This window comes from Calonectris borealis, chromosome 3, assembly GCF_964195595.1.
Source record: "Calonectris borealis chromosome 3, bCalBor7.hap1.2, whole genome shotgun sequence".
Classification (NCBI taxonomy): domain Eukaryota; kingdom Metazoa; phylum Chordata; class Aves; order Procellariiformes; family Procellariidae; genus Calonectris; species Calonectris borealis.
Window position 1 is genome coordinate 103,363,735 of NC_134314.1, and position 20,290 is coordinate 103,384,024.

General features: G+C 40.4%; 1 protein-coding gene across 2 annotated transcripts in view; it reads left to right on the plus strand.

The window, feature by feature from the left end:
- Positions 1-2,493: 2,493 nt before the first annotated feature.
- The window catches only part of PPP2R5A (protein phosphatase 2 regulatory subunit B'alpha), a 47,026-nt gene continuing 29,229 nt past the window's right edge, over positions 2,494-20,290 (plus strand). Inside the window, exon 1 of one of the 2 annotated variants that reach the window (XM_075147016.1) lies at positions 2,494-3,652. In XM_075147016.1, the coding sequence (XP_075003117.1) occupies positions 3,502-3,652 (151 nt within the window). In that variant the 5' untranslated portion in view covers positions 2,494-3,501. The remainder of the gene's footprint in view (positions 3,653-20,290) is intronic. The other variant, XM_075147015.1, reaches the window with a different exon arrangement.

Here is a 20,290-nt window from a genome sequence, read left to right on the forward strand (position 1 = left end):
TCTCTTCTGAAACAGAAGAGTTATATTAAAAAGACAAAAGAAAACTCAACAGCTAAAAATACTTTTCATTTATTTGAGAGAATAAAACAGTTTATTTTTGTTTGGCTGACTCAGATTTCAGCAATGTTTGATACATGAATATACGGTCTGAAAATATCTTCCAGTGCAATTGATATGAAAATCCCATCATTGCAAGACTACACCTATTATTTACTGAGGTCCTTGTGTCATGAATTTCAACTGCCAACAGATTTTTACAACATAGTTTTGAACAGCATGGCAGCTATTCCAAAGCCTAATAACCTTGAAGAAAATATTTTAAATCTCAGAGAAATATTTTTACGCTACTTAGAACTTACATAAGGCTTTTCATTAACAAATTCCAAAATGTTTAATTGATGAAATCTTAAGGTAGGCTCTTTTACATTGGGAACAGGCAGCAAGACTTGAGTTGCCAATAAACAGCATACAGGACACACTGGGCAGTGTCACTTTCTAAAAACGGGTGCAGAAGAAAATGACAGCTGTTGGAGGGCAGGCAGGATCAGAGGAACACACCGATACAGGGTCTGGGCCTCAGCGCTCTTTCAGTAGGAGCTGTGGGCCGCAAAGTGAAATGCGCATTAACCAGGTAAGGAATGCAAGGATTTCCTTTACTGCAATGAATACATGAGTTGGCAGTTTAAAGGACAAGTGGCTAAAGACTGTAAAATGGATATATATAAATGGATAAATAAATGGATATACAAAAATTGATATGTATAAATGGAATATATAAAACAAATGAAATAAAAAGTCTGCACACCTACAAGAAAGATAACAGTATATTACACTTGTCCCCTATCATTTCTAGATATGCTGTATCCAGAATTGAATCTAAAGTATACAGAACAGAATTCTCTTAGAGTAGTCTCCATCTCTCTATTTCCAACCACTAAAGATTATTTCACCAAAAGCAAAAAAGATGGGAGGTACACAAGTAATCATACATTAAAAAGTTAGCAGAGATTGCGCTGACAAAGGAAAGGAAAAAGAATGACAGAAGGAAACACAGACAACAGTTTCTATTGAACAGGCTCCCACAGTATTAGTCTTCTTTTATGTTCACATAAAGCTGTAATCTACACTTGGTTTTTGAATTATGGTTTATACATATAAAGATTAAACTCTTAACTCATGAAAGCATTTAACAAACATGCATGATTACCTTACGGTATTTATGCCCTACCCCAGCTACTGAAACCTGAGTGTGTATTTAAAATACTACAAATACTTATTTGCTGAATTGCTACCTAAAACTACGTAGGAAGAAGAAATGTGCTGATGTGCATAAAACGTATCTCTACGTGAATGACTACAAGCTAAGGCATCCCACTTGTTTGCAGTTCAAAAGGGGGGGCTGCTTGTATATGGAAATGGGACCAAGCAAAAGTCAGACTAATGCAGCCGTGTACTGCACGCACAATCATGATTTTCATATGCTGCACCAGTCACAATTCTCATTTCTCATAGCCCAACTTCAGCCTGAACCATATAAATTGTACAAAACTGAAGAATTAGTTACTCCATAAATATTCACTCCTTGAAAGTTAAGCACGTGCTTGTTTCAGGCAATTTTGTGCCTTCAGCCTGCAAAACGAGACCGTGACTCAGTGTGAGAAAGTAAACACCATGGTAACACAGATCCGCAAGAGCCAAATTCATCCGGAGATGTAAGGAAGACCAAAACTGTTGAGATGCCAGAAGGGTGGAAAAAAAGAAGCCAGAAGCACTTAGAAGATGGCACAAAACGCGTTCGCACGCTGTCGTGCCTCCCAGTGCGCGCCGCTTACGGCTGAACACCCTTTTAGCAGTTTCCCCGGTGAGGAGCATCTCCAGTGACCGCCTGCGGCTGCTCACGGCTTGTTGAAAGCACCAAGCCTACAGACCCCCGCTCTTCGCGCCCCCCTCCCGGCCCACACCCGGGTGGGGCCGGGCGTCCGCGGCGGGAAGAGGCCCCCGGCCCGGGATCCCGGCGGCACCTCCTCCCCCCCGCCGGTCCCCCTGACGGCTCGTGCCTCCACAGAAGCGACAGCGAGCTTGGGCTTGGGCTTGGGCTCCGCAAGGAGAAAAGGCACCTTCGCTGCCTGCGAGGGCCGCTGCAGCCAGGGGCGGCTCGGTAACAGGGCGCCGCCGTAACGGCGGCGTCGCGCGCCCAACGTCCCTACTCCGCCGCTTGCCGCTTGCCACTTCCCTCTCCCAGCCCCGCGACCGCCCCCCGGCGCGGATTGGCCGATGCCCGCCCCACCCTCTATCTCCACCCCTTCCCCTTCCCTCGCGTTATACGTCAGCCAGGAAAACCCCACCCACCTCATCTCCCCTCCTCTCGGTTGGAGAAGCCTCTTGTCAATCACGCCGTCCCCCGTGCGCGTCCCAGCTCCCGCGTCCTCCCCAAGCCCCTGCGCAAGGAGGGGGGGGGTGTTCCACGATCCTCTCTTTTCATTGGCTGCCCGGCGCCGTCAATCATCTAGCGCCGCCAGCAACGGCCGCTCCTCTCGCCCCTTCTTGCCCCTTTGGCGGTCGCCCCCGTCCCGCCTCTTTCCCCTCCTTCCTCCCCTCAACTCCACTCGCTCGAAGTTGCGCGGCCGCTCGCCCGCCGGCTCGGGGGCTCTGGCGGCGCGGCTGCGGCGGGCGGAGACACTCGTGGCGACCCCCGGCGGAGCAGGAGGGGGCAGGATGACGGCGGAGGCGCGGGGAGCACCCGGCGGCGGCTGAAGGCGGAGAAGGGGCGTGTGGAAGCGAGCGACTGGGGAGCGGGGAGTGGAAGCTGCGTCCCCGGCAAGCTCGGCCCAGGGGCGAGTCCGGCCGATGACAGCGGGCTCGGAGCGGGCTGGCGCAGGCGGGCCCGGCTGAGGGGGACGCGGAGCGAACGAGGCAGGAGCGGGACAGCGGCGCCGTCGAGCCCGGCCCGCGGCGGCTCGCGTCGCGCCTGCCCTGAAGAGAGCGGGAGCCCGGTCCCGTCCCATCGTTCCCCCCCCCCACGCTGCGGGAAAGTTTGGCGCCCGCCCGCCCCGCCGGGCAAAGTTATCGTAGGGTTTGTTTGTTTGTTTTTTGCTTTCCTCCTCCCCCCTTTCCGCTCCCCGCCGGCCGCCGCTCTCCCCCGCCTCCACGGTAGCCGGCTCCGCGCGGAGAGGAAACTGCGAGGGAAGCAGGAACTGAGGAGCGAGGCAGCAGCCCGGACCCAGGAGTCTCCCCAGCGCCCGGCAGCCAGCAGCCCGCGCCGGCAACGCCGCCGCCCCACTCGCCGCTAGGACGCCAGCCCTCTCCTCCCCTCTTCCCGTCGGTGTGGTGTGCGCGGGCGGGCGTGAGGGCAGGGAGGACTTGGTGTTGGGTTTTTGTTTTTGTTGTTTTTTTTTTTTTTTTCCCCCCTTAAAGCCCTTTTTTTGCCCGCCCGCTTCTCCCTCCGCTTTAATATATGCTTCTGGAGAGCGACGTTCCCCCTCGCCGCCTCACCGCCCAGCCATGTCGGCGGCCATCTCTGCCGCGGAGAAAGTGGATGGCTTCACACGGAAATCGGTGCGCAAGGCTCAGAGGCAGAAGCGCTCGCAGGGCTCCTCGCAGTTCCGCAGCCAGAGCAGCCAGGTGGAGCTCTCGCCGCTGCCCCAGCTCAAAGGTACCCGTCCGTCGTCCTTCCACCCCGCCTCCTCCTGCACACCCCAGCCCTCCGGCCACAGGTGCCGGTGCCCTCGACCTCCCGGGGCCGCCTCTTCCGACACCGCTGTGCTTGCCCCGCGCTGCCCTGTCGCCGCCTGTTCTGGCTTGTCCCCTTGCCCCGTACCCTCTGCCCTTTAGCCGTGTCCTCCTCCGCTCCCGGTGCTTTCCAGGTAGGGACCTTGCAGGAGTAATTCTGTGCGCGGATGGGCTCGCTTCCTCTGCTCATGTAAATAAGCGTGGTACAGGTCGGTTCTCGTTTACTGCCCCGGGGACTGACTCCATTAACTCGCCATCCCTCTTCTGGGTAATTTGGGAGTAAGCGCTGGGAGGGCAGGTGTGCTTTTTGAGGGCTTACTGTGGAAAACGTAGATGGTAAGTTGGGTTTAGGAGTGCAGAGAATTGAGCATTAAAACCTAGGAGTGAGTAGTAGCCCCTCCCACGGGGGGATTTTGCAAGGAGGAACTCTGCCTACCGGAGAGAGTTTGCGTTTGGCTTGTTTTTTCCTTCCCATCACTTTTGGACAGTGTTTGACGTTTTGCCTGTCTTGTTTTAATGATCAGGAGTTGCCTCAGAGACCTTCTGCATAGTGCTGTATGCGAACGCTCACAAGTGAATGAAAATTATAGATGCTGGTATTGCTGACATTAAAATAGATAGTGAGGATCTTATCTTTTGTACTGGAGCTAAAATCTGAAAAGACTCAGTTCGTTAGATTACAAAAATGAAACGAAAATTAATTGCAACCTTCCACACCTTTGAACATCAACATAAATTTCTGTATGTTTCTTCTTTTAAAAGTTACAAAAATAGTTATTAGGCAGAAAATATAAACTTGTTATTAAAGTATTTGACAGGGACCTGAATAATAAGGGAGAGACATTACCTTAACATGACCCAGCATATTAATTTTACTTCCACTAGTGTTAAAGTCTTAAGGTTTTTGAAGCTGCCTCATGTGATAGTGGAAAAAATCTCTGATGATTTCCAGCAAATATCCAAAATCTGAATGAAATACAGTAAACTTAAAAATATTCCTAGATACTAAGTAATTTTTTTTTCTGCTTGATTGTTATGGCTTTTACAGTCATGTCTGTAGTATTTCAAGACATTATTTTTTTTCCTACTCTTAAGTGGCAGATGTACATGAACCATAAAACTGGCTATTAGCAGAAATGTTATTGAACGCAAATAAGCTTGGTCAGGAGAGTAACACGGGGAGGGTTTTTTTTTTTAGCATGTTTATTGCAGTGGCTTTGGGTGTTACTTTTAACAACAGCAGGGGTGTATTTGCTGCTTGTTTTGTGCTTTCTTTTCTCTGTGAAGTTGTGTCCTGTTTTGGTACACTAGTTTGAGGGATCTATAACTGGAATAATTTGTTTGAAATCACGGTTTAGTTTCTGCTATTCACATGCTGTTTAGACAGTATATTTTCCTCAGAGATAATTTTTATAAAACCACGCTTGAGACCTTGTAAAAACACTTGATAAATATTGCACATAGGTGGCAGGCTTCAGAAAGTTTGAGTCCTGATCCAGCAAACGGTTAAACGTACGTACTTTATGCAAGGAGTAATTCCAGCTTAAATCAGCAAAATGTCCAAGCTTACATTCTTTGCTGAGTTTGGACTTCAATATTAAATTTTTAACTCTGTATGATTAAGTCTTATAGTTTTGTGAGTGCAGTTTTACAGCTTTTTATTTATTACACGGAGAAATCTTGCATGGCATCAGCAGCTCAGATGTTCGGAAATTTGAGGCCATAAACTATCAGAGGAATTTCTTCAGTTATGCAGAGTTTTATAGGAGTTTGAATTGCCTTAAATTCTTAAAGGAAAATCACATCTGTCTTTATGCTTATGGTTTAAATTTAAAGTCTTGCCCTCTAAACCTGCTTCAGAACATAGACTGCGGGCAACATACACTTTTATGAGTTGCAGTATCCCAACTAGCCAGTTAGCAGAAAGTCGGTCAGTACTGTTCTGCATGTTTTCTCCCTTGGGTTTGTGATGTTGGATTTGTCCTGAACATAGCTATGAACATAGCATGATTTCTTTCCATCTGCTTGAGGCGCCCTCTCTCCCTTCCTCACTTGAACCTCCCCTGCCTCCCAAACCAAAACAGCTTCTAAAAAGAGTTTGCTCTCCCTATAAATGTATTGTTTTGTAAAACTTCTTGTTCTAATCACATACGTCTTGGGAGGATGAAGCTTTGCTTTATTCTTTAAAGCCAATATGGAACTTAGTAATAGTTGTGATGCTGCCAATGTAGTATCATCTACAGAGTAGTAGCCAGCGTTCCCAGGGAGGGGCTGAAAAAGGAAAGTACAGTCATTATACTGATGCCTAAGGGTTCTCAGCCTACACTTATGAAATTAAATTAAGACTTTTTGCTTTTCTAAATATCTTCAAATAACTGGTTAAATCAGAGGTGTCTGAAGCCTGTATTGGGAGAAAAGTAGTGTTTTGTACATGAAAAAGTAGTTTGGTATTATGCTGCTGTAAAATATTTCATTTCATTCATGGTTATTGTCTTGTTTCATCACTTCTAAGAAAAAATATTCTAAAATAAGTATAAACAGTATTCTAAAACTCCCCAATAGGTTTGTAAGACTGGCCTAAAATACTAGCATCTATTTTACTGGAAGGAGAGATGTTCCAGAAGAAAAATAAAAATTACTCACCCACTTTAAAAAGTACCTTCTTGGGTAGATAGTGGTGTGGGTTTTTTTCCTCTTTTCTAGGGACTGTTGGTTGTTTGCCACTGAAATGGCCAGATCAGATTGTGTAACATGCTTTCATAGTTGTGTTGAAAGCCTGTAGACAGATAATCTTAAAAGTACGTATTTCTGGAGTTAATTGTACTGCTGCTGTATATTACCAAAATTGCTTAATTTGGCTGCATATTGTATCACTGCTAGGAGAAGAAATATATCTGTAACTAGTAGGTAACAGTCCCAAATAGTAGGTACTCTTCACTTCGGAGGTTTTGTTGGGGGGGTGAGATTGAGAGGAGGGGCAGCAAGATTGTGTGTTGTCATTAACATTCAGCTTATTTCTGTGTGTGATGATATCTATCATTTTTAGATAAAAGCTCGGCAAAACCTGACTGATGTCAGGAAACACAAAATAAATTAGTAATGTGTTCTTCAGTTAAGTTAGAAAGTTTCCTATGTGTTTGTTATTCAGGAGAGTGTCCATTTTACTGTATTATTTAAAAGCTGAATAAGAAATACTGAAGACCCAGCGACTGTATTTGAAAGAAAAAGAAAAAAAAAAAAAAGCTTGTTAAACCTGTTAGAAGTTGAAGTTGCTTCCCCCCCCCTTCTCCCTTTCATTTTGTTACTTTACAGTTTACATAATACAAATCCTTTGAAAAGTCTGCAGCCAAAATAACATGCTGTTTAGCAGCAGGATTTTATCACTTCATGGGCAATTCTGAAAGTGTTGAGTTTAAAGAAATCTGGCAAAGGAAGTGTTATTTTTAACATCTCAAGAAGTGGTAATTTTGTCTCAATAACAAGTCATTTTAAAAGACTGCAATAGCACGTACAGTTACCTTCATTTTTTAAAAAAGGGATACAACTTGACCTTGGAACCTCATCTGACTCATTACAGTAAAAGTATGCATACTTGTTTCTATCATTTTTGGTTGAAGAAGCATGTAAAAATACAGATTGAAAATAGTGAATACAAAACATACAACTCATTGTTTTTATTTAGCACAGTTAATATGGTCTGTCAGGTTGTAAAGCAAATATACCTTGTTTTTCTTGTGTACCAAACGTGTCAAGTGCAACTGGAATTAATAAACATTTCCTGATGCCTTTCTGTGATCTTCTCAATAGTGAATATCGATTTGGGAAGATGCATGTCACCACAGGTTTATTTCCTATATCATGCTCGGAGAACAAATATACGAAAAGAAATTCTTAGTAATCACTTCCAAATTAAACTGTCTCCCCACAGAGAACACTCAGGCCCTTACAGCAGAAGAACTGGAAAGTGGTCCAAAAATCTTTCAGCCATAGGCTAGGGATGGTTATAACAATCTCTGTGCGGCTGAGATTTACAGTGGTGAAGTATACCGGAATAGGACATTTTTAAGAAGACCTTCCAGTGTGTAGTTTCAGCATTTAAATACGGGATCTAAAATAGGTGTTAACAATAGTATTTGCTTTACTTAAACCCTTGAGAAAGAGCTTGGATTTGACTGAAAACCAGGTACTGTGTTCAAGCTAAACTTTTGTGGAAATGTTACTGGAAGGCCTAATAAGCTTGCTTTTAATGTTATTAAATTTTAACGTTATTAAATCTATGGGGGTCAGTTCAAACCTTAAGCTTCAAATGTTTTGATTCATATAGTGTGTGCTTCAGAGTGAAAAAATAAGTGGAGTTAAAAACAGCTGAGAGGAATTATCTTCTCATATAAATATTAAATTGCCTTCGCTCCCCAAAGGAAAATGTCCTTCAAAAATTTTAGGATGGTTTACTTTTACTACAGCCTTAATAAATATTTGTAAGTGAAATAACAGTTTTCTGTCTCAGATTTGCACTTTTTTGTATCCCTGATGATTCATTGTTATTTCCTCTTCAGTAGTCCCCCATCCTAATACCTTTTGTATTCAACATCCCTTGCAACTATGATCTTCTTGGGTGAGTTTTTCCTTAAGAGATATAATCTTTATTTCAGATGCAGAATGAGGATGTTCTGTGAGGAATTTAGGTTTAACTCTTATGTATAATCTCAGCAGGGCACATGATAAAGTAGTTAAAACTTTTGTTTAGTGAAGTTACAGTCTTGAGAAATAGAGAACCTATAATAGCTAAAGAAGCTTTAAGAATTCTTTTAATATTCTAATGTAGTTCCATGAAAAATGGGCTGTTTAATTTTTTTCTATATTAAGGAACTGTTCCTAGTTTATGGAGTGGAACATTTAGTCTTTAATTCTTAACAAATTGACCTTTTTTATCCTTAGACTTGAATTTTTGGTCTTAATATATACTTCCATCAAGAGCAACTCCTAAATATAGAGCCTATTGACAGTCTTCACATGAACTTTTCTATTTAAATCTTTCACATCTTCTGTGTGCCAGCTTAGTATCAGATTTCTTTTTCCATATTAGTTGCTTTCTAGTTTAGTCAGATATTAGTTTTGCAGGTGCTGAATTTAATGTTAGTTGCTGTAGGAAATACAAATGGAATTACTTATTGCTCCAGGCTATCTGATCAAAAGAAGATTATTTCAATCTACAGATTTGTTTTTTAATATCTATCTATCTTAAAATCATTCAGTGCTTTTGAAAAGGTGTCATACCAATAGCTCTGGACAGATTAATATTCTGTTTAAGCATAGAGGAGATATGTGTTGTGTTCTTACGAAAAAAAGACACTTCCCTTGGGAAGGGTATAAAATTCAGCTTCTGCACCATTGTAGTCCTGACTCCTGTTTTAATCTAGCAGGATAAAATTATATTTATAGTCTCATAACAGTGTGTGGATTTTGAAGGTTGGAACCATAGCCTAACTAGATGAATAGGTAGTAAATAATGTCTGTTGTATAAGACTCCCTTGGCAAAATGCTCTACTAGAAACTGGACCGGCAGTGACAGCTTCTTTTTAATGTCTGAATCATTGATTTTTATCAGTGAGTCACTGAACTAGTTTCTGTTAAGTTTTGCTGAGTTCACGGCCAGTGAAGTATGTTGCCTACAAGATGCCTATTTCGTAGTATACTTTTGACTTAAACGCAGAGCTCATCATAGTTAAGGTCGCTTACAATTTTCCTTCACAAGACCTTATTCTCAGCTGCTTACAGCGTTGCTAAATTGTTTGGACTGAAGTTTTCCATGCCAAGTATGGACAGTTTTATTTGGAACTGTTCCTCAGGCTGATTTTCTCAGTTTCAGCAAAAACAGTTCAAACTGCTTCTAAGATTAGAGTAAAAATAAATTGTATATTGTCAATATTAAAAAAAAAAAATACCTGTCTTGAGGTTTAATGTTTGCTGTACTTTGGAGCTTAGCACATAGTTCTTAATGAAAATTGATGTAATTTGGTCCAAATTCTAAGACATGCTCAGTAGCAAGAGTGGTGATTCGGTATCTACTATGCTATTCTGTATAGGTACTTCAGTATCTACTCTCATCTACTATGCTCTGTGAGGCTACTATGCATGGCTTTTCTTTGGTTCTCTTGTCTGTAGTAGCGCTAGGCATGGCAACTAAGTGTGTGGAAAACTTGTAATGTATTCTTCTACAAGCAAGAACTCAGAAGTGTGCTACAGGTGAGGGGACAGTATGGAAGTGGTGGGCTGGTTAGAGAAGCTTAAGTGGGAAGAGAGGGCAGAAGCTAGCTCCTCTCCAGTAGCTGCACTGAGTTCAGTATTGAGAGTCTCAACGCTCCTGTTGGCTGTAAAACTTTCTGGAAATGTTTCTTATCATACTCTCTTCTAGTTTCTTCATAGTTCTTCATTGCAACCATGGTTTTTGAATTTTCCATGATCTTCCTGAAACTTCATGGGCTTAGGGTTTTTGTTCTGTACATCAGGAATTGATTGCAGATGAGTTGGTTCATCAAGTGAGAATCTTTACTTGAGAATTTAAAATGACGAGAACGTAACTGCAGTGACCATGATTAGAGCATGAAATTCACTTTCAGTCATTGTGTTTACTAGTACTGCTTCTGGCTACTGTATGTTTGGGGGGCGTGGAAGCGAAGCTGAGAAAGGCTGGTGAATGTAGATGCAGGATACTAGGCCTTAGTATTTTAAGGGTATGGAGGTTATGGGAAGAGGCAGCAGTCTGATCAGAATTGTAGGTGACTTGTAGCCTGCTAAAGTAGTAGCATGTGTTGCTGCTATGAATATGGTGAAAGGAAAAGGCTATAGATTTTAAAAAAGAAAAAAAAGATTGTGCTGTTGTGTTGCCCGGCTACCATTGGGAAAAGATTTCTATCTCGTTTTCATCTCAAGTGCCTTCTCTTTGCCATTGTCCTCACTATCTTACCAAGTAAAGATTTGGTGAAATTGGTAGTTTTTGTGAGCTTCATTGATATGATAGGATTGAGAAGAGAAATATGAATTTTGCTGTGGAGCTGGGAGGTCAAGGAGCAAGTTACAACAAAAATTGTATTTGCATGTGTATATTCAAGAATATATGTGCAAATGTGCTGCAAAAGGAAGATGTTCTAATACTAGTAAGTGATTTTTTTAAACCCTGGAGAATTATAGGCATTAAAGCTACTCACTACCATAACAGGAAAACTTTCAATATGTTATACAAGTTTACTTTTTCAAATTACTGATTAAAAGTTTACCTCCGAGACCATCACACACTTGGAGAGTTGACAAGCTCTGGACAACAGAGGTGAAAGCAGCACAGCAGATTTTCCCAGAAGAACTGAAAGAGGAGGTGGGGTGAGCGAGTTTAGAGAAGGACAGTGTGGCGTGGGCCGGGAAAGCTGATCTGAAGAAGAGCAGGAATAAAAAGTCACAGCAATTTGTCTGAATATGAAGGGGGAAACAGCTTTATTTCTGCTATTGCTGTATTTGAGAATTAGCAGGGGGCATCACTGCATAAACAGTTTTAGAAGCGATTTAATAGGTTACTTTGTTTCTGTAGATGGTTGGTCCTTTGAAAAATAAAATCACAGCTTTTATTTCATTAATTTCTTCCCAAGTAAAATTTTATGGGAAAGTGGGGGGGGGGGGGGGGGGGGAAATGGGTTTTAAAAAAAAAAAAGTTCCAATTTAGTGTAATTGGGTAAAGCTTTTGAAAAGTGTATGATGTTTTTAATTAAAAATTCTATGCTTACTTAAAATATGGCATACGTGTAAGACTGAAGTCATGTTAAACAGCATAAATTTTGGTTCCATGTGTATGTAACAGAAACAAGTGATGAGAATTGCATTTAGGTTTTAAATTATATACGTGAAATAAATCTGTGCTTTTCAGCATTGTTGAATTCTGTAGGGAAACAGTCATCATTATTTGGAGATGAAAAATTAAGATGCATATGTCAGAACACCCTAGAGAGGCATAGGCGGGATCCCACAGTACAGTCAGGAAGGACAAGGTTTAGTAATTTATATTTCTGTGTATTTTTCCCTTAGGAGTAGGAAGCAGGAGCAAAGTAAACTCAGTACATCAAAATGGTATAAATTGAGTTTAAAAATAGCTAAGAGATTTTGCCAAATGGGAATATACTTAAGTGTAGGATCCCTCATTACTGAATACTTGATGTTTACAGTTTTTGATAGAAAGAACATAACTGTTACAGTGTGGTTAAAATTGATGAACAAAGCAGTTCAACCCTTTATTTATGAGGCAAAATGCTTAATTTAAGTGAAGTGGGTAAAGAGATCCTGCAAGTGCTTAAATATTCATCTGCTCAGGATGATCTATTCCCATTGAGGTCAGTGGGAGTTAGGTCATTGAATGCAGCAGAACCAGGATTTCACCTGTGTTTCCAGTCTAATTTAATCTTAGTTCTTCCTGCTGTAGCACTTACGGCTATAAAGTATCTCATTATCTTATTTGTCTGAGAAAACTTTAAAAATTAAGAAACACTGGTTTAGCTAATTCTTAAAGTATATATTTATCCAAGGAATTAATCCAATAGCTGTAACTTCCACTCAGATTTACACAGGGGTTCAAGGGAAGAGGAGGTTTTTCCTTGGCTTTTGAAAAGCTAGATTGCATGTTTCCTCTGGCACAGATTTCCTATTAAATTACTCCCCTATACATCCCCTTCACACATTTAAAATAGCTAAGTGCTAAATTTACTGCAAAATGAGTTTCTGTACTTCTGTGAAGTAATGTTTAACAGCTACCCCTTGGTTTCAAATAAAAGGTATTTTTATATTGCACTCAGAGCTAATTTTGCTATGTGAAAATGACATGAGTATTTCTTCAGTTTCTGGGAAAATACAAACAAACTTGATTTGTAATGTTGACTTGCATTTTCTAGTGTGATGTCAAACTGGAGCAAGTTCAGCATCATATTCAAAATTAATTTTATTCTTAGAGAAGGTGAGGAAATGATTGGGGAAGAATACAAGTTAATAGATTTAAAAAAAAAATTCCCACACCAGCTCCACTTATGGCATACTTCATTATTAATGCTCACTAATTATAAAAGACCATAATTTCAGTCAGACAGTAGAGTTTTGCAGTTGACTTAATAAAAAGGGAACTTACTCAAATTGTAAATACAGTTTCTGTCCTTTCAAGCTTAAAAGGTGCAAATCAATTTGTTTTGGTCTTCTGGTCAAGCAAAGTGTTTATGTTCCTATGAATAGAGAATGTTTTTAATACAGTACTGTATAATGGTTGTTGAGCTTAGGTTTTTACCGAGTCTGTGAGGCACACAACTTTGTCACCTGCTTTTCAGCTGTCTTTATCCCCTGGTAATGTACGTACAGAGTACTACAGCTGTTGGGGGGATAAAATAGGGAGCAGAGCTATTCAGATTATTCTTCTTTTAATTCTTAGCAGGGTGGATGTGAAACAGTTCCTTGAGTCTACCTTGTTGCAACCTGAAGGGTTGTTTTGCATCTTCAAAATTACATGTGAAAATCCAAAGCTGTATTGAACACTTACACTTCAATAAATAGTATTTCTTTAAAAGCAAATGCTTGTGTTTGGGGAGAAGTATAATTAACAGTTCCTGTGTCAGGAACAAGCAGCATTATACCGATTGTCCCTTCTGATCTTTTTGATTTGACAGTCTCAGAAATTTGGTCTGTTGTCTCTTCCCCTTTCTGTAAAGTCTCTTGGGTCTTGCTGGTGGTTAATTTTCCTGGCACATGAGCGAGTTACCAGGAGTAACAAGTGCTGCTGCCAGCCTCTCTGTGGTGCTTTCAGCTTGTGGCTAATACAATGTAACCTGAGTTAGACTTTAAAGAGAGGACCTGTTTATATACCCAGGACTTTACTTTGACCTTTATTTGCCCTCCTGTCAGGAGGACTTCTTGAAAGCATGTATGTTTTACCATAACAAAACCCTTTGTTGCATTTCAATATAACAAAAGCTATTTAGGAGTTGTATTTTCTGTTTTGGGAAAGCAGTTTTAATTCTCAGGCCTTTGTATCAACTTCTGTTAAGGGTTGCCATCTATTCCATATTCACATCTTTCGAGAAGCAATTTCCCATTCCAGAAATGAATTACTCTTCCCTCTTTCCCAGTTTAATGACTTGGCTATGCATGTTAATTCTGTGATAGGATTTATCATCCCTAAATTTAGCACTGTCTTCCTTAAAGAGGCAGGGTTCCTATTTTAAATTATTTTAAGATCACTGTTACTTAATAATCATGAGCTATTATACCTTCATCAAGCCAGTGAAACCATTATTTGGGCTAATGTCTTGCATGCAGGAGCGAATGCTAAACTCTAGAGCCTCTGGTTATATTCAAGATAGGCTCATCCTGGCATATGATCAGTCATTAAAACTGCTTGATGTTTTTTAAATGAAGACAGCAAATACTGTAGCAGTGTATGCCAAAACCGTAAATGAATGCACTGGGGAACATAATAGTTGGCTTACTGGTGGAAGAAAGCTTGTTTCAAATACAAGAGGAGTAGCATAATTGTTTTTTGAAAACATACACTTCAGCTGTATAAGAAGTGAAACTTCTTTGCCTTTTTTAATAAATATAGATTCACTCTGAACAAAACTTGCATATGGTTAACTATACACAAATTGCTCAACTTCTCAGTACTTTCAAAAGCAGCATTGATTCAACTGTGTCAGATCATCGGACGATGTTTTTTTTCTGGATTTTTTTGTTTTGTTTTGTTGCATGTAGCTGAATTTCAGTTGGATTCTGAACTGGTACTGTGCTCTTGAGGAATCCTTTGTATTGTTCAAGTTAAGGATGACTTCAGAGTGTTTTATGTTCCCGTTCTGTGGTTGGTATGTTTGTTTAAGGAATCATTTTTGAGAAAGTGTGGTAGAAATGAGGTGAATTGTGGTAGACCTGGTTGCTAGAGTCTTGCTATTTAATTTTCTGAGGACCAAGAGAATAATTTCTATTGCTTTTTGCATCTGACTTCATGTTGTCTTCTGTAATTAGACAGTAGGAAGTCAGGCTATTAATATGAAAGCACTTCAGCAGTGTACTTTCTTACTGTCAAGTGTCTTGGTTGACTCAAATCTTCATTAAAATGAAGGGATTTAATGTGGTAGTAGCTGGAGAGTCTTAATATATGAGATTATAAGAAAGCTTGGAAGATGGTAGAAACAATCTAGATAAGACACTTGCAGTTTACCACCACTGGAAGGAGTCATGTCACAGAATTTGTGACAGATGTTTTTAGATCAGCATAGGCTTTTCAGATTTTCTGGACTGATTTGTTAAGGTCAACTGCTGGCCACGTGGAGTGGCAGATGAGACTATCTGAACAAACAGTATCCGTTATTGGATGGAAGATAGCTTTCCAGGAGTACTTTTAGTAAACGACTTTAAAATTATCTGTAGCCTAGACTTCGTAACTAACTTTGTAAACCACAATGCTGTGTGTGAATAAAAGTTATTGGTGATTGTTATCCTCATCTAGTTTTACTTCTAATGTGTGATTTCTTTTTTTGTTTTGTTTTTTTTTTTGGGGGGGGGGTGTTTTTGTTTTGGGTTTTTTGTTGTTGTTGTTTTTTCCTCTTCTTTGTCCTTCCTTTCTTCCCTGGCATGTGTCACAGAATTAATCTTAAATCCAGAATATTCTAGTGGTCAAAACTTATGGTTTCTTAGCTATTCCAAAAGAAAATGGAGATTTACTTGGATGGTGGTATGATTTTTAACACTTCGGTTGGTTTTGGCAGTTTAAATTTGGCTTTGCACAACTGGTTGGAGAAAGGTGTATATTAACTTGGATAAAATATGTGCTACAGAGACAGTTGAGCAAGTAGGGTGTCACAGTGTATTTTTGAAGTATTGTTCATGTGGATCTCTTAGTGCAAGTCCTACCTGATGACCATCTGCAGCATAGTTTACCTGTAAGTGGAACTACAGCAGAAGCTCAGCTCATTATCTTGATTGCTCCTTTGCAGTCCTTTTGGTTTCTGAAATGAAGAGGTTAAGTGTTAGTATGAGCACACAAGTCCCAGACAGGATTGACCAATGTGCCTTCTGTACCTTTAATTCTGTGCCAAGTCTTTGTTTTGGTTATCTCCTATATGTAGTATGAATTTCCTTGTAGCATGGTGTTTGAGAATACCGTTCTACTTTGTCTTCCAAACCTCCTTCTCTAGTGAACAAACCTACTACTGTATAGGGAGCTGGTTAACTTTTAAGAGTGATAATGTTGTTCTATCTGACTCCCTTATCTGACCTGGAAGGTCAGAGCTCTGTTTACTGCAAACACGCAGAGGAACTTAGCCCCTTCCAGAATTCCAGCAACAGCTGTAGACTTCGGGGTAACAGGTAATTTGAAAATATATGCTGTTGAACTCTGAATGGGGAGAAAAACCTACAACCCTAGTCTATTAAGAAATGGTACTTATTCCTTAAGGTGGCAAAGCTTTTCTATGTGGAAAACCTGAAAATACTGATGACAAGATTCCTTGGATACCTAAGGTGCTGCACAAGTGCTTGTCTGAGTAGCCCTACCAGTTTCAGTTGGACTGCTGAGCTACCAAAAGCTGGAATTGTACACTCTTACAGGCGTATGGAGTTACTGGAGAACGTTATGGACTACCAGTATAGTAAAGTATACTGTGAGATTTTATACAGGGGCTACATTTTTCTTTAAAAAGGAACTTAAAGCGATTTTTAAAAAGGAAAAAAAGGGGGGGACAACATACCAAACCCAAAACCCCAAAATGTATTATTCAGAAAAGTGCATAACTTAACTGAAAAATCCTACCTACACATGATCTCATACCTCTGTAGTTGGATGATATGGTTCCAAAGGAGACAGTGAACTGACTTAACAGCTCACTGCTGCTGAAAGGAGTTTCTGCTCCCATCGCTAACCTTGTGCGAGAGCTGATGCACATCAGGCCCCTCCAGAAGCCATTTAACCTCACTAATATGGCCATGTTATTGAGTTAAAGCAGCTCACAGAAGAGTCTGACAGGTTCCAGAGCCAGTGATGAGGGATGGATGTGACTGGGAGCAGAGGAGGGAAAGGCAGAAATAAATGGCAAGGGGGTAGTGGGGAGAGAGACCTCTCTCCTTTTCATTGTCAGCCAACTATTTTGCTGCCTGTCAAGCTGCAGACGTAGACTTCTGAGAACCTGGAAACATATTCTGTCTGTCCCCTGTTGTAACATCAGTTGCATCAAAACTCCAATTCTTAACAATGCTTTACCATGCCTATAACATAAACACTGACACCCAGATGCTACGAGAGATCACAATAATGCACACAAGAACTCCACAGACAAAAATAAGTCTTAAATTTAGGTTAAACAAGACTCCCTATCCTTGATTGATGTAGGCTAGGCCAGAGATTACCGGACTAACCCCTTTCCAGACTAACGGTATCTCTGAAAAGAGCGGGCTGTACAACAGTGTTGATAATTTACTAATGTGAAGAAATAAATAAAAAAGCAATCAAAACCAAGTACTTGATATCTCATAGTACATGTGCTTCTCTCTCCATGTCAGTGTTAGGGCTTCATTCTGCTCCAGCAGATCCCTCTACCATTGAGTACAGCTGCATATAGGACAGTAAATGTAACCAGACAACAGAAAGTAAATGCTAAACTTCACACTGTGGAATATGACATAACTATGGCACAGTCCTTGCCATGTATCAATCCTTGTCTGTATTTCATTTTGTCAGGGAATTATGTAGAAGTGTAGGGATTGACTACCAGGTTCCGTTTGCTGTGAGGAGGGATGCAGTACTTTATTCCATAATATTGTCCTCCAAGTGTTTGAAAGGGCTGTATGTGAACTGCTTTAAGAGGCTGTCAGAGGAAAACTTCATGGTTGTTTCTCTGGCTTCTGCATCTTCCTGGGGTAGCTGTTTCAGGAAAAAGTAGAAATATTTAATTAGAGATATTAAAAAAAAAGAAAAAAGGGAAACTTGTTGCAAATGTTTGAGAGGGTTTATTTTGTATTGGCAGGGAAAGTATGGGTTTTGAACTTCCAATTTGTGTAGTTGAGAGACGAGTTTTTGTGGACTTAGATTCTGGTTCCTGTTACTGAAGCAAGGATTATGTTAGGTTCTCTGGCTTTGTACAGAACGTCTTGGATAAACAATTCTGTTGAGAAAGGAGAAGTATCTGTCTTTTCCTGCCAGGAGAAATGCCTGTAAACATAGGAGAAATATACTGTGGGAAGATGTCATTCTAGTCCCCTGGTTAGTGATATGGTGGTGTTTGTCTCTCCAGTTATAGACTAGTGAGGTAGCTCTGTGATTGTGAACTGTCTTTCCCTATCTATGTTTTGTTTGGGCCCTCCCTGAAAAAATTTGTCTTTTAACTCAATATTCCACGCTTAGACTTGGATTGATGACCTTATAAATTTGAAAGTATGCGATTTAGACACATCTGTACAATCATGCTGTTTTAATGTTTAATAACTTCTGTTCAGGAGGAACTTCCAAATCAACTTGTTTGTAACTTTTTATCCTTTGATGTTGTGGCTACTGTCTGTAATGATCAGGTTTTTGTAAATAGTAGAAATAGTCTGTTGAGAATGTTAGTATTATGAAGTGCAAGGATCAAATGAACAATTTTCATCAGTTACAAACATTTTACCATCTATCGTGGAAATGACTAGAGGCAATGAATATCCTTAGAAAGAATCATGGTTAAAGTGGATCATAATTTACAATCATTCTTTTGATGTTGGATGGAAATTTTTGTCTTTAGGATTTCCTACCATCATATCTGATTAAGCATCGCTTTCTGTGGCTGCCTAAAATCTCATTACTACCTTCCCAAGGGCCTCAGATCAACTTACAACCGACCTTTCAAATAATGTAACGGTGGATTTAAAGAATTTCCTAAATCACACTTTTGTTGAGCAGCCTCTAGAAAATAAAGTTGAGGCAATTGCATTTTGATTACCTGGATCAGATGGTGTGTAGACCATTTTTGGAGGGGTGGTTTAATGTATGTATCTTACATTCTTCCAAGTAGGATTAAATGACTTTGCTCCTTTTTTTCTGCTTTAGGCTTCCTTACGTTCTGTTTCCTTCCCCCCCCCCCCCCCCCCCCCCCCCCCCCGCAAAGTGTCTTTTCCAACAACATGCAGCAATTCAGGGAGAGGCTGGTAATAGAATTTGGGCTTAATTTTAATTCCCCTCCACCCCCCCGCCCCCCCCATTCTGCTTCAACATACAGCCTGTCAACAGAGTTATTTTATTGAAGCATCCGCTGTCTACTTTGAACCTACATTATCTTCTGTGGTCCTTATGGTATTTAGGGTATTTGAAGAAAAGCAGTTATCTTGAACTTTAGATGTAGGTTGTTAAACTACTAAAGCTAAAAGCTCTGATGTTGATGCAATTATGGTGGCAGAGTTTATTTTATTCATAGAACTGGAAAAACTATGGCAATATGGTTTTATTGTGGTGTAGAATTGTCTAGCTTCCGTTGTGCTGGGATTCCGACAAACAAATTTTCCTAAATCTCACTTGATGGTTCCCATGGTACTTTTCATAACATTCCCAGGACAAATGTGCTATATATCAAGCAGGTATTGGGCACATGAAGACAGGTAGTGCTGATACAATAGAATGGGCTTTCTTGTTACCTTATTTATTACCGTGGTTGCACATAATTTTCATCTCCTGCAGATGTCTTTATTTTATTATTCCCCTTATAAGTATGGAAAGTGGACGTACGCATAGAAGAAAATATTTTCTTTGGTTTTGCTTTGAATGATACGAGTAACAAAACAGATTAATGGGCAGGTTTTTCATTTGAGAAAACATGTCTAATTGAGATAGATCAGATTGCTAATGAAATGGACTGGTGATGCATGGCAGGAGAGATACGATCTCTGTTACTCTAATGTCTAACTAAAAGTGGCTAATGTAGGGATTTGTTTGATATTCTAGGGAAGGTAATAAGTGATTTGATTATTTTGTCTGAATTCCTGTTACTTGCTTTTAACCTTAGGTCTTTAGTCTGTTTTAACCGCTGTTAGGAGTATTCAGATACTATCTGCTGGTTTTTGAAACTTCTAGGTAGATTTTGGTTAATGATACTTCATTTTATTGAACATCAGCTGAGTACATTGTATTAGCTGTGCCTCACTGCTGGGCTTTTGTAACTTGCAGTACAAGTTTGTAGTGAGGAAAAATAAGAGTAGGTTTGACTTCTCTTTGAGTCTGGCTATCAGCTTGGGGCTACTGTCAAAAAAAGCAGTGCTCCCTGTGTCGGTTCCTTAAATTAGGCTTTTTGGATTTTATCCTCGGCATGTCACTGTTACTGCTTTGTTGCTATGATACAGTACTTACTCATGCAATCCGCTGTAGAATGTTAGAAGATCTGAGCTGAAATGTTATGTAACTTACAAATGTTTTTACAGCTGATGTTCATTATTTTGCAGAGTGTAGCGATTCATGTCTTTGTAGTTATCTGAGCAAAACAAGCATCTTGCAAGGTTTTTATTCAAAAGAAAAATGGTTAAAATTGCAGAA